This window comes from Diadema antillarum, unplaced genomic scaffold (genome assembly GCF_040938485.1).
Source record: "Diadema antillarum isolate AM-2024a unplaced genomic scaffold, OU_Dant_1.0 scf00000226, whole genome shotgun sequence".
In the NCBI taxonomy this organism is placed as follows: domain Eukaryota; kingdom Metazoa; phylum Echinodermata; class Echinoidea; order Diadematoida; family Diadematidae; genus Diadema; species Diadema antillarum.
Window position 1 is genome coordinate 769,655 of NW_027271115.1, and position 15,731 is coordinate 785,385.

At 39.1% G+C, this 15,731-nt stretch overlaps 1 protein-coding gene across 1 annotated transcript in view; it reads right to left on the reverse strand.

Moving 5' to 3' along the window:
- Positions 1-210: 210 nt before the first annotated feature.
- The window catches only part of LOC139724696 (retinol dehydrogenase 12-like), a 37,110-nt gene continuing 21,589 nt past the window's right edge, over positions 211-15,731 (reverse strand). Inside the window, exons 2-4 of the mRNA XM_071635819.1 lie at positions 3,836-4,078; positions 739-1,044; positions 211-476 (exon numbers count right to left, since the gene is read on the reverse strand). Of these exons, the coding sequence (XP_071491920.1) occupies positions 211-476; positions 739-1,044; positions 3,836-4,078 (815 nt within the window). The remainder of the gene's footprint in view (positions 477-738; positions 1,045-3,835; positions 4,079-15,731) is intronic.

Below are 15,731 nucleotides of genomic sequence, written 5' to 3' on the forward strand. Positions count from 1 at the left end.
GGAAGACTAATGATGCTTTGTTGAATACTTCGAACTATGTTCACCGATATCAAAGCGATATCAGTCTGATCATGAGCAGTCTTAATACACAGAGAGAAATATCTCAGGAGCCAATCAATGCTGTTAATCAAGCAGCACTGCCTCGGGCATTGTTCTCTATAGATCATGTCACAACTCTTCGAGCGCAATAGGACGTTTCCATGACAGCCATCACGAAGACCTGAGACCGGTCATCTCGAGACTGACGTCCCAGAGGCGGCGGGCCAGCTCATCGCTCCGAGCCGTTCGATTCAGCTTCTGTACCTGGCAACCCTTGAAGAAGGAGCCGGAGAGCGGGATGATGTCGTCCGACACGGAGCAGTGGATTGACGTCTGCGCGCCAGACCTGGCTGACTTCAAGAAGAAGAAGGAGATGATTGGCGAAAGTGCGCGCAACCATCCGGCCCAGTTCCGTTTGATCTCGGTGTTGATGGAGCCTGTATAGGGTTTGAAGTATTCATGGAAAAAAAAGATAGAATTCTTGTTATAAATGACATTAATTTGGGTTTTTTTCTTGTTTTGTATTATTTTTTCTCTTCTGTATTAAGTCTTCATGTAATGCTGATGAGTTATAAAGGGTAGAATAAACAATTTTCACAGACGCATAAATTTAGTAGTATAGAAACTGATCAGAAGTCCTTTCGACATTACTTTGAGTGGCAATAAAGAAAAGCAAAAGCCACTAGAGAGAGTACTCACCAGGATGGAGGCTGAAAGCCGTCACTCCAGTCCCTTCGAGGTTGAGGGCTAGTTGCCGTGTGAAGAGCACGTTGGCCAATTTGCTCCTGGCGTAGGACTTCACCCGACCCTCGTTCACGTCGAGCTTCTCGAAGTCGAGCGCCCCCAACATGTAGGCCGAGGAGGCAACGTTGACCACCCTCGATGGTGCGCTCTTTTTGAGTTTCTCCAGGAGTAAGCTGGTGAGGAGGAAGTGACCGAGGTGATTGACACCAAAGACGAGCTCGTGACCATCTTCAGTTCGCAGAGATCCATCATTAATGACACCTATTGAAAAAGGAAAGGAAAAACGAGTTGTGAAATATTAAGGAACACACGGCATTTTATACACACTCAAACGCCCACAAAGCAAACTTTGTATAAACAATAAAGCAACGAATCGTTCCTTTTCAGAACAAAACACTGAAAATGTAAATGTGATATATGTATCAAATTATGTTGAAGAAAATAAATGAAACAAACAAACAAACAAATGTACGGTTATCTCTATGTAACATTCACATTGTTAATGATTTTGGCAAGAAAAGAAAGGAACGAATAGATTTGACATTCAGTTGGAGAAATGGAATGATCACGCCTATACCTTGCAAGACATGAACTACAACATCGCTTCCAGCACCCACAGAGGGTCCCTACACACTTGGTGTAAAATCTTACGGTACGTTGGTGTAAAATCATGAATATTCGCACAGATTTAGTTGGAACAAGCTAGGATTTAAGAATATGACTTGCCAATCAATACTTTATTGTATTTCTTCAACATAGATCTTGTGGTATGGTGCGCAACTTATCATCAATAATGTCTATTTGGGTATTTTTTTTTTGGGGGGGGGATTTTCAAACCACTTTTTTTTTTAATTGCTTTGGTGTCAATTTTCTTAAGGACGAAGACATAAATTTTTGCGTCTTCTCCTTTTTTTTATATTAAATGGTTTAATTTGATCAACTTCCCTGCGACACCTCATCATTCCGGCTTATATAAAATAGCACCCTCTGATAAAGAGGAAATAAGACTATAATCTCTACAGGTTGCAAATTTATGGAAACTGACCATATATTTTGACATCTTTTTATTCCTACTTCATACATTGACAGGGAAACGTCCGCTCCTTTACCGTTTACTTGAAAAAGAAGAGAGGGGCTATGGGGGCCGTTACGAAGCGAACTTGATAAGAAAAAAAAAGAAGGAAAGTGAATAAAAGAAATAAGAAGGAAAGTAAATAGAGGAGAGAAGAATACGGAGAGGAATGATGGGAGAGAAAAAGACGAACAGAAGAGGGGATTATTTAACTCATCGCCATATCTGGATGGCGAGTAGAGATCAAGATCGGAGGATACGGTTTGTGGCACCCCTTGGACTGTTTGGACTCTGGACCAGTGCTTCCTGAATTTGTCACTTGACCTTAGACGGCACTATACTGTTTCTCTTCCTATCTCATTGTTCTTACACTATAAAGTGTTCGTGTTGCAGAGAAAGAATTAAGTGGCTTGGCTTCGTTGTGGATAGAGCGTTCCTTCTCCTGACTCCTTCGGGATACTGTAAGAGCACAGTGAAACTACGAGCTGATATTATCACAGGGTTGATGGAAACGGTGATTCATATCGAAAGTCTGTTTCTCGTTGCCCTTCTAATTCATGCTATCTGGAACATGATTGGTCCTGAAACCTTCAAAGTTACGTCCTGTGACATTGAGATGCTAAGAGATAAAAAGAAAGAGGAATTTATGTCCTTTTCTCTTGTCTTCTTCAATAAATGTTTCATGACGTTTTCCGCTAAATGAGATTTCCCGCTGTGATTGCTAATATGGACTTGTTGGTGTATTTGGACGGATATCTTTTGGTCTAAATTTCTATCCTGCGGATTCACCCAATAATCTATGATGCAAAGCAGACTATTGGCAGTCTTCATTGCTATGACTTCATCAATTCTAAGGCTTCAAAATTTCATCCAGACGAGCAGAACATTTTGGTTACAGAGTAAAACAATCAAGCGAGTGTCGCGGTCCATTTACCGCTACGTATATATAGGTCTACCAAGAGGTTTCATAAATTGGAACAGAAGGGACTGGTGCCTTAGATGAAAATGGTAATGACAGTAGATAATGTCAATTTAAATGAAAGTTGCTTTGATCGTGTCAAGGCACTGGCGAATGATGTCTTCGGTCAGTTTTAATGTGAGCGACAGTGCTCTCGGTGACTAGTACAAATTGCCACATGACTGTAATCTTTAACATAGAACCTGGTACAATGCATTCGATTTACATTGTAATGGAAAACAAACTATTAAATCAAATTCCGTATTAAGCCTTGTGTACTAGTACACCTTTATACTTCAAAGCTTAAATGTTAGAGTATCTGAGTGTCACTCACAACTATGTTCATCAGCTCTTTGCAAGACGGAAAGATATTACCGCGAAATTTCTTTATAAAATTCTTTAATTCTCCATATCAACCCATGACGCCACACATGAACAATTTTTTTTAAAGTAAATCAATCATTACACCGTCAACCTATTAAAAAAACAAACAGTAAATGGACTCGAAATAGAAGCAGAACTGACAGCATCACAAGTCCAAAATCTGTAATTATGTCGAAGTACCGGTAAAGGTCTCAGATATGAAAATAATAATGTAGGGGTATTCACTTCGCTGCAGCTCGTTCATTTTAAAGTGAAACTGTATTATATATACTCTCTGCTCGAGTTGACTGTAATGCACAGAAATAATATAATAGAGTTGTAGAAGTTTGATTCAAACTGGACTTGAATTCAAAGTGAAGATGATGGAATTTTAACGTTGCACAAAGAAACTTTCAATTGAAAGAGTTCGTTTAATTGGGTAGCTTGTATTTGTTCGCATATAGTGAAAGTTATATTGTCCGCAATGGCTGAGATCACTGGCGAAAGACCAACTATACCATTACTGCACAGGTTCGACGACAGACGATGCTGTAAAACGATTACTGCATCACCGATTGCCAGCAGGCTGTGATGTACACAGCAGAGAAGATTGAATGTTATATGGATAAATGTAATACCACCCCTGTTACACAGCTTACCCGCGTTATTGACGAGAATATCCAGTCGTTCCTCTCTGCTGCTGAATTCTTTGGTGAAGTGACGGATGGACTGGAAACTGGCGAGATTTAATTTCATGAACACGACGTTGTCACTGCCTGTGGTCAGCCGAATATCTGTCTCTGCCTCGCGGCCTCGCAGCTCATCACGGCACGCAAGGATCACCCGAGCTCCGCGACAGGCCAGGTCCCGGGCGGTCTCCTTCCCTATACCGGTATTAGCCCCTGCAAGATAACCCAACATAATTCCAAAGACTTGTAACTTTCAACTCGATTAAAGCAATGATGGCAATGGATAACAATCAACTTTACGACATTCCTCAAAATAGCACGTACACTTAAATTCCGTATTATACTGGTGATTGCTATGACATTCTTTATCATAATAATCGTGAAAAAGTGATATCATCTTATATCATTCCGTGTAATGATAAGTATAACAACATGCATGCTCAAAAGCTCCACAAGTACACCAGTTAATTGTTTTCTCACAACATTTACAAGGCGTACAGTGATGTATCCGGATTTAAGATAAACAGACACAAAGGATGAAAGCAAATCAAAAACAAGGAGAGAACTGTCATATGTCATCACTTTTTTTAATCCGTTCACCTGTATGACGTCTGTGTTGTGTCTGAACAGTATTACTGTGGATTTCGTACAAGGTGTTAATTGTTCTGTGGTCAAAAACCGAAATATTACGGTCACATTTGCTGTGACGGCACAGACGATCAACAAGATAGCAGGAAACTGTGCCAAGCTAGAGTTGTCAGGAGTAGCGAGATTGTGGATGGCAATCAGTCGATGCCCTTCCGATTTCATGCGATTGCAACGGTGTGCGATGACGAGGATGGCAAACCACGCCAAGCTATCGCCCCTATCTTCGACGTGTGATGGAGACGTGACGAGCCTGTTCGCCTCAATCTCCCCGGGCCAAGTGGAGCTGACACACGTTATTACCCACAAGACGGAACTAGTTAACACCTCTCTGCTACCCCTTATCACCCCAAATTACGCCCAAACAAGCACCTGTTCAAGTAATCCAAAAATGCCTCCCTCTTTTTCAGCTTTTCTAAAAACTCTCTTTGAGTGGGTCTTTGAGGAGCAACACCCCGTAACATTCACTTTTCTCCTTGGCACCAGCAAAATTGTCGAAGCATACTTCGCACATAAAAAAGACGAGAAAAACCGGTCTCATGCATAATACCTCTAACCCCTGTATTAGCAAAGGGATATAGAAGAGAAACAAGGTCTGATATTGTTTGTTATTTCAAAGGAATGTGACGCTTTTTTTGGTCTAAATCTCGTAAGAATCCTTCTAGCCCTTATAACGCCTGTCTTTTCTTCGTCCATACAGCTGCCACTAGTACAGACAGATGACGCAGCCCGTGCGCTACGTCGAGCGTCCAGGTTGGTCATACCCGTGAGGGGGCCGATAGTCCACCTCAAAGTACAGATGCACTGGAAGCATTTCAAAGTCCTCAAAAACACTGTCCTGCTTCCCTGCCCACATAGAAGTCGTAAAGAATCTGGTCCTACGGTTGAGTGAAGCCGAAGAAAATGTAATTTTCGTGTAGTTGAAAGTACTCTGCAGCGGACGCATACCGGATCGGGAGGAATTTGTGAGAGTAATTTTTCCCTCGGGGGCCGACCGGGCCAACAAAATAGAAATATTCAATAACTAACTTTCCGAAGGCTAATAGAGCAGAGCCTCGTTCAAGCTTCTCAGTGTTTCTCCCCACCCTCCATATTCTATTTTAGTTTATTGTTTGTTTGTTGTCGTTGGGTGCTTTTTTTTTGGGGGGGGGGGGGCACAGTCCCGGCAGTCAGGTTCAAGAACACGTTGTGAGGATTGCTTGTTTAGGTTCATTGTATTTTCTATTGTTAATGAAAATCAGGTTTCGCAGTATTTCGACAATTCCTGTGAATAGTATGACACTTGAACATGAAAAGACTAGAATATAACAAATATCAAAGAATAAAAAGGGTTTTGAAACATTTTCTGATATTTGTATTGCTGAAAGATAAGGCAGCAACATACATGAATCAAGGAGTCCACTGTTATAAATGGCTCTCATACTTTTCATAACAAGGAAGCTACACACGAAAATCGATCATCACGCCTCTGAGTAGCAAAAGGGTATTTGACAAGCAGAATATAACTCTCACGTCTGCTGTTGTGGGCTTACTTAGTTTCATCAGCACATCTGCGCGGAAATGAACATTCCGACTGAAGATACAACACTAGAAATCCTCAAGTTTATTCAGTCGTGGAGGGTCGATAATCACAGGAAATTATCGGTCTTTGGTTTTTCATTGTTATGATGGCTGTTGTGTGAGCGTGGGATGAGTCAACAAAACTGGCCAATTCAGAGCGAACTCCCGCGACTAATAGGTGAAGTGAAGTACCCTCGTGTATTTTGCTGGCTATATGGATAAGCATGGAGTGTTTCGTTGCTCCGCATCACAGAAACAGCCGACATCTGGGAAGAACAGTCAATATTGGAAAAAAAATAACAATAATTCAGCGATATCGTTCCATCTCTCCTCATGAAAATATACCGCTGCTGAAATGATGGCATTTGCGTCGAATGATGATAGTATCCTATCTCAAGAGGAGCACGCAAACCATTTTTGGCTTCCAGAAGAGCGGCTTTTGACTTTTTTTTAAATGAAATCGTGTAAAACAGTTTACGCACATTATAAAAATTGTTCCTAAAAAACAATTTTTTTTCTAAATTGTCATTTTAATTATCGCTGTACACATGCTTAATCATTACAGATGTCATTGCGTATTGTCATGATTGTTATGTCATATGATGATAATGCAACTCACAACGATTTTCTGAAACCATATAGCACTTGAACTTGACATTACATTCTAACGCTTCAATTTAAGTTGAAAGTGCCTTATAAAATATCATACTCATGATACTTACAAAAGAGTGAGTAGATGATTCACAGTGATGCTGCATATACACAGTTTCTAAAGTATGCACGATGTATTCATGACTGTCCAGGAGTAATGACCGAGACAAGAGGGAAGAGGGGTGCCCCGAAACCCATCTGCTAAACATCTAACTTCTATAATATGACTTGATATACATCCAGAAACGAATGTGATTGACAGTGGACCCATTCATTCACGATTGTGAAAGGAATACTTCTGTTAAATATAACTAAGAATCATAAGAAAAACAAATGTGGTGGCACACAGACTCCTCCGCCTCTCTTGGTACTGTGGAAGTCAAACCTCAACGGACGGTCCGGAATTGTTGTATTATTTTATTTTCGACACAAACCCCAACTCGGCTTCCGTCGATGTGTTACTGGAATGCGAAAATAGCTGCAAGAATGGCAGGCGGTTCCTAGTCCTGAATGTTATCAAATTCGCGGCAAGTCTTTATTTCTCTCTTCAAATTCCTTCTGATCACGTTCTACTTTCTCCTGAGAGTCCCTTTCATTTTGCAACTATGGAAAAAAATATTTCCATCAATTCACCTCAGAAAGGCTGCAGTTTGGGAAAGGTTAATTGCCGATGGAGAACAGGGAGTTTTGATTCCAAAGTTAAAGTATTTACATGTAAGTTTATATCACGTTTTACATTCCTTCTGATCCCCAAACGTAAACTTGTCCAAAATTTAGAGGGGCAAGCGTGTATTGGATGAATGAAAATGGTATAAGTGAAAGCAACATTGTTTCACATGAATGCATCGTCTAGAGTTCTTACTCATGTTTCTAAAGGGAAAATTCAATCTGTGAAATCTGAAGCATAAGAATAAATAAGATATTTAACGCGCATTTTGGACAAGAAATTATTAATAAAAATGATTCGGCTAAACGGAATCTACCAGTCGATGATATACGGACCTTCACATAACGATAACAGTTTTAATGATTACAGCTGTATATCATCACGCTGAATTATTGACTCGGCTGTGGCTCTGTATGGGTCTGTGGTCGCTATACACAGGTTAAAATCTTCCCCGATACAAAATTGCTGGCCGTTGGCCGAGTTAGACAGGTGGCCGCAATACGCAGGGTCTTCAATATGGCCTTTTTTTTGGGGGGGGGGGGGCCGCACACAGCATGTGGCGGCTAATGTATGTTTAACTGATACTTTTACTTCCTGTAACACAAATATCTAGTAGTATAATCCCAGGTATCAATTCACAAAGTGATTGAATTCGTGTTAAATAGAAATGACTCAACCATTATTTTGTGATCCTATACACACATTGATACAAAATATGTTCAATCTTGTCACTTTGCATAAGCATGGAAATGGAATAACGAAATCCTTGGTTTTTTGACACTATATGGTATGGTTATTATTGTATGTACACTATGGCCCTTTCTCATCAATTAGTTCACATTGTCAAATTTCTTCTAGAGTCCTTTAAAGGTATGACTATCCATCCCCCCCCCCTCCACCACACCATGACATACAACCAAGAAAAAGATTTGAGATGGATCTAAAATGATCAGACGCCTTAAGACTCAAAGGGAAACGTCTCCAAGCTCGAGACGAAAAATTCAATCGTCCAGACGCCTGAGAATGTAGCCCCATCATAGCAAGCATCTCATTAACACATAAACGTCAACCACAAACGAACAGAGTCCTACAGGATCCTAACAAACAGACATTTTCCAAACTAGACTGGACACACCCTTTTCTTCTTTATCTGTTACATTATTTTTTTTTCCAAATTACTTTTGACGCGCCTAGTTTACAGCTAGTCCGATGATGCTCCCTGCACGTTTTGGGCGCACAACGTGAATTACTCATAATTGGAACCACACAACTTCCTCCTCCCAAGATTCCTTCACTCTTAGCTCATCGAATGTGATAAATTCAGGGAGAATTCATGTTATTTTTACTCGAAACTCCAAACGCGTTTTGTTTGTTTCGTTTTACCCCCTTCATCTCAAGTGGCGTCGTTGGCACTACGCGGTGTCCGTGCCCTCAGCGTCTCGCACTTTCTCTCGAGTTTAGAGAGTAAACAGCTCACCAGAAGTAATCACGATATTTGAACCCATAGCCTTGAGGAGGACTCGTCCACCTACAACAGAGTGGCCCTGCTAAGTAAGCGGTCCACACCCTGTTTCCAGCTAGATAAATATGTTGACTTTCGAATAGAAGAGCTTTACGCTTTGAAGATTATATACTCATTCCTATTTCAAGTCACAATCAATGCACACTCAAGATCATTCGCAAGATTCAGCTATCATGTTTTTTATTGATTGATATTATATATATTATAAGACTTATTTATTTGTAAAGTAAATATTTTGTGTAAGTTACGTATAATTATTAATGCGTCCAGCTTATGTTGTGTGTTGTATGTTTAACATGTTATTTTCATTGTTATATTGAATGTAATTTGCAAATATGCTTTTGTGATATAAATGTGTTTGTAAAACGGATAACAATAACTAAAGCGCACAGGGAACATTTATTTTGGTTTACGCTATAGAAGCTCAGTCATCATCATTATTAATCATCATTATCAGACCGGATGTTAATGGTAGACTTAAAACAGATAACGTATTCTATTAAAGAAATAACAAAAAAAAATCCCTGTCTGCGACTGAATTGAGAACCCGATAAAAACAGTTCCGAAACCCAAATCGCTATACAGACAATGCTTATTGCTCCAAAGATATCCAGACTAGAACAATATTATTGCTGAAGAAAATATTATAAAACTATTTAAAATGGCCCAAACTCTTGATCGAATAAAACGATTTGAAGCATCATGAAACATCAAACCATTTCATTTGAAAATCAATCCTGAATCATGGGGAAAATAAATACATTGCGATTTTCGCATCCTATCGTAGAGATTTAAGAGCCTCAGACTTATAAATCACTTCCATGATTCACAAGTTGTTATATTCATATATTATGGCAACTATTTCCTCGCAGAAAACAACTCTAACATGACTTAATTATCGAATCTCCCATCAGCTCATTTGGTATTGTTCTCTCGCTCAAAATGTACTCGACAAAAGCTAGGCTGCCATAAGGAATCTTGTGCTATACGTTTGTTTATAATTCATGGGTTATATTTTTTAAACTCTTTTAGGTATTGTTATATCATACACACTCAACGCATATTACATTGTCATATACTTTACATTGCCATGCACACTTATATATTATATTCCCATTATAACAAAATTAGATATGGTGTGGACAGAGAAATCAACCTGACATTACTTTAAATCATATCTGAAATAATAGCGTGATATCCGGCATGCTACCTTAGCTGATGGCAGACAGAATATATACTTGATGATGAGCCCGTCATTTGACATGATCTGGACCTGGAATCTGGACTCTTGGATTTCACTGAACTTGCCAAGATGAAGCTTTTATGCCCAAGTTTTATATTATACTTTCAAACTCACAAACACTGACACCCAAATATAATTCATGTCTTGAGATTCGTCCGTAGAAATCATAAATTTGATAAAGAAAGTTTGCTCTTCGGAGAGTTGTTCAAATGAGAGATGTCAACATACAGCATCGGGAGAGTATTAAGGTTTCAGCACACCGTTTACCAGACTGGAGTCAAGATTTTTCCTTCAGCTATGTTTATGGATGTATGATAGTCGACGATCAGCATTCATCTGAATCAGGAGGGACATAATAGTTTAAGCACCACAAACTGCATCACCATTTTTGGCATGATGCAGCAGACCGTCACGGATTTCAAATTCCAAACTGATTAAAATCTGATGCAACCACACGAGCACCTGTTTATTCTATATCCGCCCTTTTGTCCCTCTTAACCGGAAAAACAACTAAATCAAACATGAACCATCGCGCAACTGACACTTTGTCGAAAAATGTTGGGTAGCTTTTGAAAGAAACATCGTTTGGCCATGAACTTTCGAAATATCTCCAGAGACTAACAAATGTCAAGGTCTGTTTTATATAATTTTTACGACCCGCTCACTCCTCCCCGTTCCAGTATTTCTGCCGATTCTCAACTACAAATAACGTCACAGATCATAAATATTATTCCCGCAGGCTTTCACGTTTCGACCACATAGAAAGATACTGCAGGGTTTCGCGAACTGAAAAACACTGCTTGTTCAATTCCTATAACGTGTTATCAAAATCAGTGATCAAGACTCCGTCTTTGCTGAAATTCTGAAAATTCAGTAATGTCGCTGCCCCGCATGTTCTTCGCCGTAAAGTCTATATATAAACTGTCAAAAACGGGAGGTACTGATCCAAAACTAGAAAACCACAACTTGAGTTCTTCAGTTAACATCACCAATAGACGTTCAACAGCACGATAATGACACAGTGTTGTTATGAATGCAAATTGTTAAGTAAACTTACACATTTCGTTCATTCATTTTTAAGTTTAATGTAAATTATGCATTAAACTTCTATGTACATGTATTTATGCATAATGTTGGAAATGGAAAAATAATTGAATGCATGAATAAGTAGGCAAAAATGTCTTAGAGGTTACATTGGGCATATCATAATTTTCTAATGGTGAGTGGTCTATTTTCTTTTCTAAATGTTAAAGTCGTTGATCACTATTTACACTGCTTTTCCTTCCAAGCGCTGTATCATCTCCTCACAGTCTGATACGTGTAATGGACTTCACTAGCAAATTATACGAACAACTCTGCGCTGCGTCCAGAATTCCTTCTGCATAACCATGAGTTCCGGTTATAAATGAAGAAAGGCAAAATGCGGGAATGACAAGTTCTTCATCATCTCGCAAGCATGGTGGCAAAGACAAATACATGTATGTATAGGATCCTTCAGATACAGACGCCACCCTCCTTGCCAAGGAGGTTGATTAGACCCTCTTATCATACTAAAGCCCTCTGACACAGTGTCAAATGCACGATATATACTGTGTATACCTATCTTCTAAACCTGCGCCAACCCCCCCCCCCCCCTCAAAAAGGAAAAACAGTCAATATAAACTGATCGTACAATTATTGACAAGAGCACAGACGATTGATGAGTAAGTTCAAGTGTAAGTCGAAGGTCAGGTCCAATGCTCTGTGCCGATACCTACCGCCTTGCCTCAGGATTTTCTTCTACTTTTCTTCTTTTCAGGAAAAAAAATGTCTGTAGCACACCAAAAAAAAAAATTAGCCTTTAAAATAAAAGAAATATTAAACAACTTGAAAAGATCAATAAAAAAGATGATGAAAATATTTTCAAATTCTCTCATACCCTTGTTTTACAAATGTTCCTGGATTTCAGACAGGTATTAAACATTAGATATATTATTCTTGGTATGAAATCTTACATATTGGCACAATGTATAGAACACACAGAGAGAGAGAGAGAGACTGGAAAGAGTGAAGAATAGAAAGAAATTACCGAGCATAAGTGTAAAATTATATATTGATACAATTATCGATATAATTAAACAGATTGTCCAAACATTCCTGATAATATCGATGTGGTTATGATACACATTGTATAATATCCTAAAGTATACAAGTCAAGAAGAAATAGTTCTTATCAATAGAAATGGCGTAGTTAGTGGTATAATAGATTCATCGAATCAGGCGGCTTACGTTCCTACAGGCCACATTTGCAATACGAATGATGCTCATTATGATAACAATCAAGCTTTCAGTGGTCTGATGCTTATCTATCAGTGCTTATTTCAGATTAATTTTTCCTTGTCAAATCAGTGTATAGGTGGATCGGCGTTGAAAATTATTATCAACTTTATCTAGATTCGTGAAACAAGGGGATTGGGACAAACGGGCGTAGCACAATTGGGCGTTGATACCACAGCCCTTCGACAGATGAAAAAATGAGAACGAGTTGTTTCAGACATTGTGAAAGGACTGGCGCCAAAATTTAGTGTTCGAATGAAAATGATACAAAGAACGGTCTACCACACACTGAGGAAAACATCAATAAACACCACTATTTTACCTCGCCTTGTGCTTATTGAGAACTGACACGCACCCATGAGAAACCTAGACAGGCATCGAGACACAGAAAATGGGAAACACTCTGTAAGGCAAGGATATGCTTTGTGTGTTTCATGTTTTATTACGAATGTAAATTTGATTCAGGTCATAGTGTCTAACCTAGCGTTAATAATCAATAATAACATTCCATCTTCCCTGTCAGATATCAGCGTCAATGCCGCTACGTGACCTAGTCTCTTGAAACGTACGTGCCTGTGAGATGTTATGATGGCACAGGCTCGGGGTATGTCTGCATGCTGTCGAGAAAGAGAGCTTTCTCCCGACTCCCGAATCAAAATTAAACGACGATTGACTGGCAGTGATGACAGCGAGTCAACGCCATGCAATCAACTCACAATTCCTCAAATGCCGTGAAGTTTATTAGGAGCTCAGCTAAAATCATTACATTTGTCAAACTCAAATTGACTCTCGTTCTTCAACACCCGGCTGTGATTGCATTTAATAAGCGATGACAAGAGATTGTATGGCCTAAACAGCAGTACTGGAAGAATGAGATTCGCTGTACAATAGATGTTGGTGAAATGACGCGGATTGGGTCGTATTCAATCAAATTCCATTTATGCTCAGGGTACATTCGACATAAATGATACATACTTTTCATAGTTTAAAAACCAGTTGAAAATGTAGTACAGCGTATCTTCAAATAGATTACTTTCACTTCTAAACTACATTTAGCTACTTTGGGTATCTTCTTCTCACTTTCTGACACTTTCATAAGTACAATGTATACGATTTTTTTGTAAGTACGGTTTATAAGTGCAACTATGTATTCTTTTTTTAATTAATGATACCGAATGTTCAGTTGATCAGTAAAATACGTTGAAGCACAAACGTCATAGACTGAAAACGGTACTTTCACTTGAATTTTTGCTTATTATGAAGGATCTCTCCTGAGACAACTTGTGGAATTTACAAACATAATCTCAATTCAATACAAATACACATTCGAGCATACAAACGGGGCCCGAGGAGCTACTAGGCGAGTTCGTCTATAATACATGTAGTAGCCTACCTCCTTGGCTATATAGATTGCTCTAGAGAAGTTTTCATCATCTGTACAGCTAAATGAAATGACTTGTGATTTATATACGATCATCATACGTACATCTTAGAGAGAATGCATTGTGTCAATGTTAGCATGATTTAATTTTAGAATTATGTCACCCTCGACTGTTGCACTTGCACAAGAATGATGATGTTAACAGATGAAACTGTTTGACGTTCTCTCCAAAGATATCAATTGCTCACACAATTTCGAGCTATTGGAAGGTCTACTTTTGTCCCATGTGGCTCAAAAGACGCAAACTTCATCACCCATGATTCTGACAGAAACGCTGAGCCGCCAGAAGCTCTCTATGATATTCGCGAGGTATTGTAACCGATCACAGACCTCGTCATTCAGAGAGCCATAATAGGTTGCTAATGAAATGCATTTATCATTGAAAGAACCCGCTAAAAGTCCCTCACAAATGTACAATAAAAGCGATTGACACAAATCCTTGACCGAAATATAATGATGTATTACTGAGAATGGGGGGGGGGGGGGTTTAAGCAGTCTGTAATCCTGATACCACCAGGTTTTGTGTGTTTGTGTTGATAAGCAGGTGGAACAACTTCTGATGTTTCATTGCAGCCCTATCAATTCTGCTTCAAATATAGGTATCATTAACCTGCTTATTGAAAGTCCTGATGATTAAAAATGATGCTATAGTATGGACTTTTTCCCACTCAGCAAGTATGAAGGTCGGTAAGCACTTTGTTTGCTAACATCCTGTTCATATTGACGATATTAATGGTGTAAAACTTTATCATGAAATTTAGTGGCATCCCCGTTCCCCACTCTCCCATTATTTTCAATACCACTTCCAGCTGACTTTACTACAGTAAGGTAGACCCAACTAGTATTATACGATAGACGCGTTTAAAAACCACACGCCAAAAATATTTGATTCCTTCGTTCCTTTACCACATGTAAGGCTATGCTCATGAAGTGGAGTTGGGAAGTTCAGTAAAGTCAAAACTAGCGGCAGCGGAGGAATTTGGAGAAAAAAAAAATTGTTCGCGTTTTGCCCTAAGATAGCGACCCATGTATACATTTGTTAGTCCTAAAAGAATTCAGAGTTCTAGGACAATTAACCCCTGGACAATTGGGTGCTGTTCGTTATTCCGAAGGTTCGCTATTCCGAAGGTTCGTTGTTGCGAAGGGTCGTTAATCCGAAACACGCAAATTCCCTATACCTAGAGGTTCGTTAATCCGAAAATGAAAAAGGGTTCGTTAATCCGAAAATTTGTGGCGTTATTCCGAAGGTTCGTTATTCCGAAGATCGGTTAATCTGAAAATGAAATTCGGAACAATGAACCTTCGGAATAAGGAATCTTAGGAATAAAGAGCCATCGGAATAAAGAACATTCGGAATAACGAGCTGTAACCGGACAATTACCCCAGACCCTTCCCCTAGACCTATAACCATGTTCCTAATCCTGAACCTAATCCTTACCGTAACCCAAATCCTAATCCTAAACCTAAACCTAACCCTGATCTTTACTCTAACCCTATCACTAACCGGTATTTAGCCGGGGTAATTGTCCTCGGGAGGCTGTTGTCCTGATACGGGAATTCAGTACGACGTTTCAATCATTATGTACAAAATACTAATGACAGTCATAATATCATATCAAGCTAAACTAAAAAGCATTGTTATAAAAACATAACCCCTAAAGCAAAAGGAACTGAAATTAGTGATAATTATAGTTACTGTAGGCCTAGTATACGTCTGCGGAGGGACAGAAAATATTACACTTTGCTATATACATCTTATATAAGACAGGGAACACTGAAAACCATGTTGTACACAATGAGAATGCTCATAAGTGAACATAT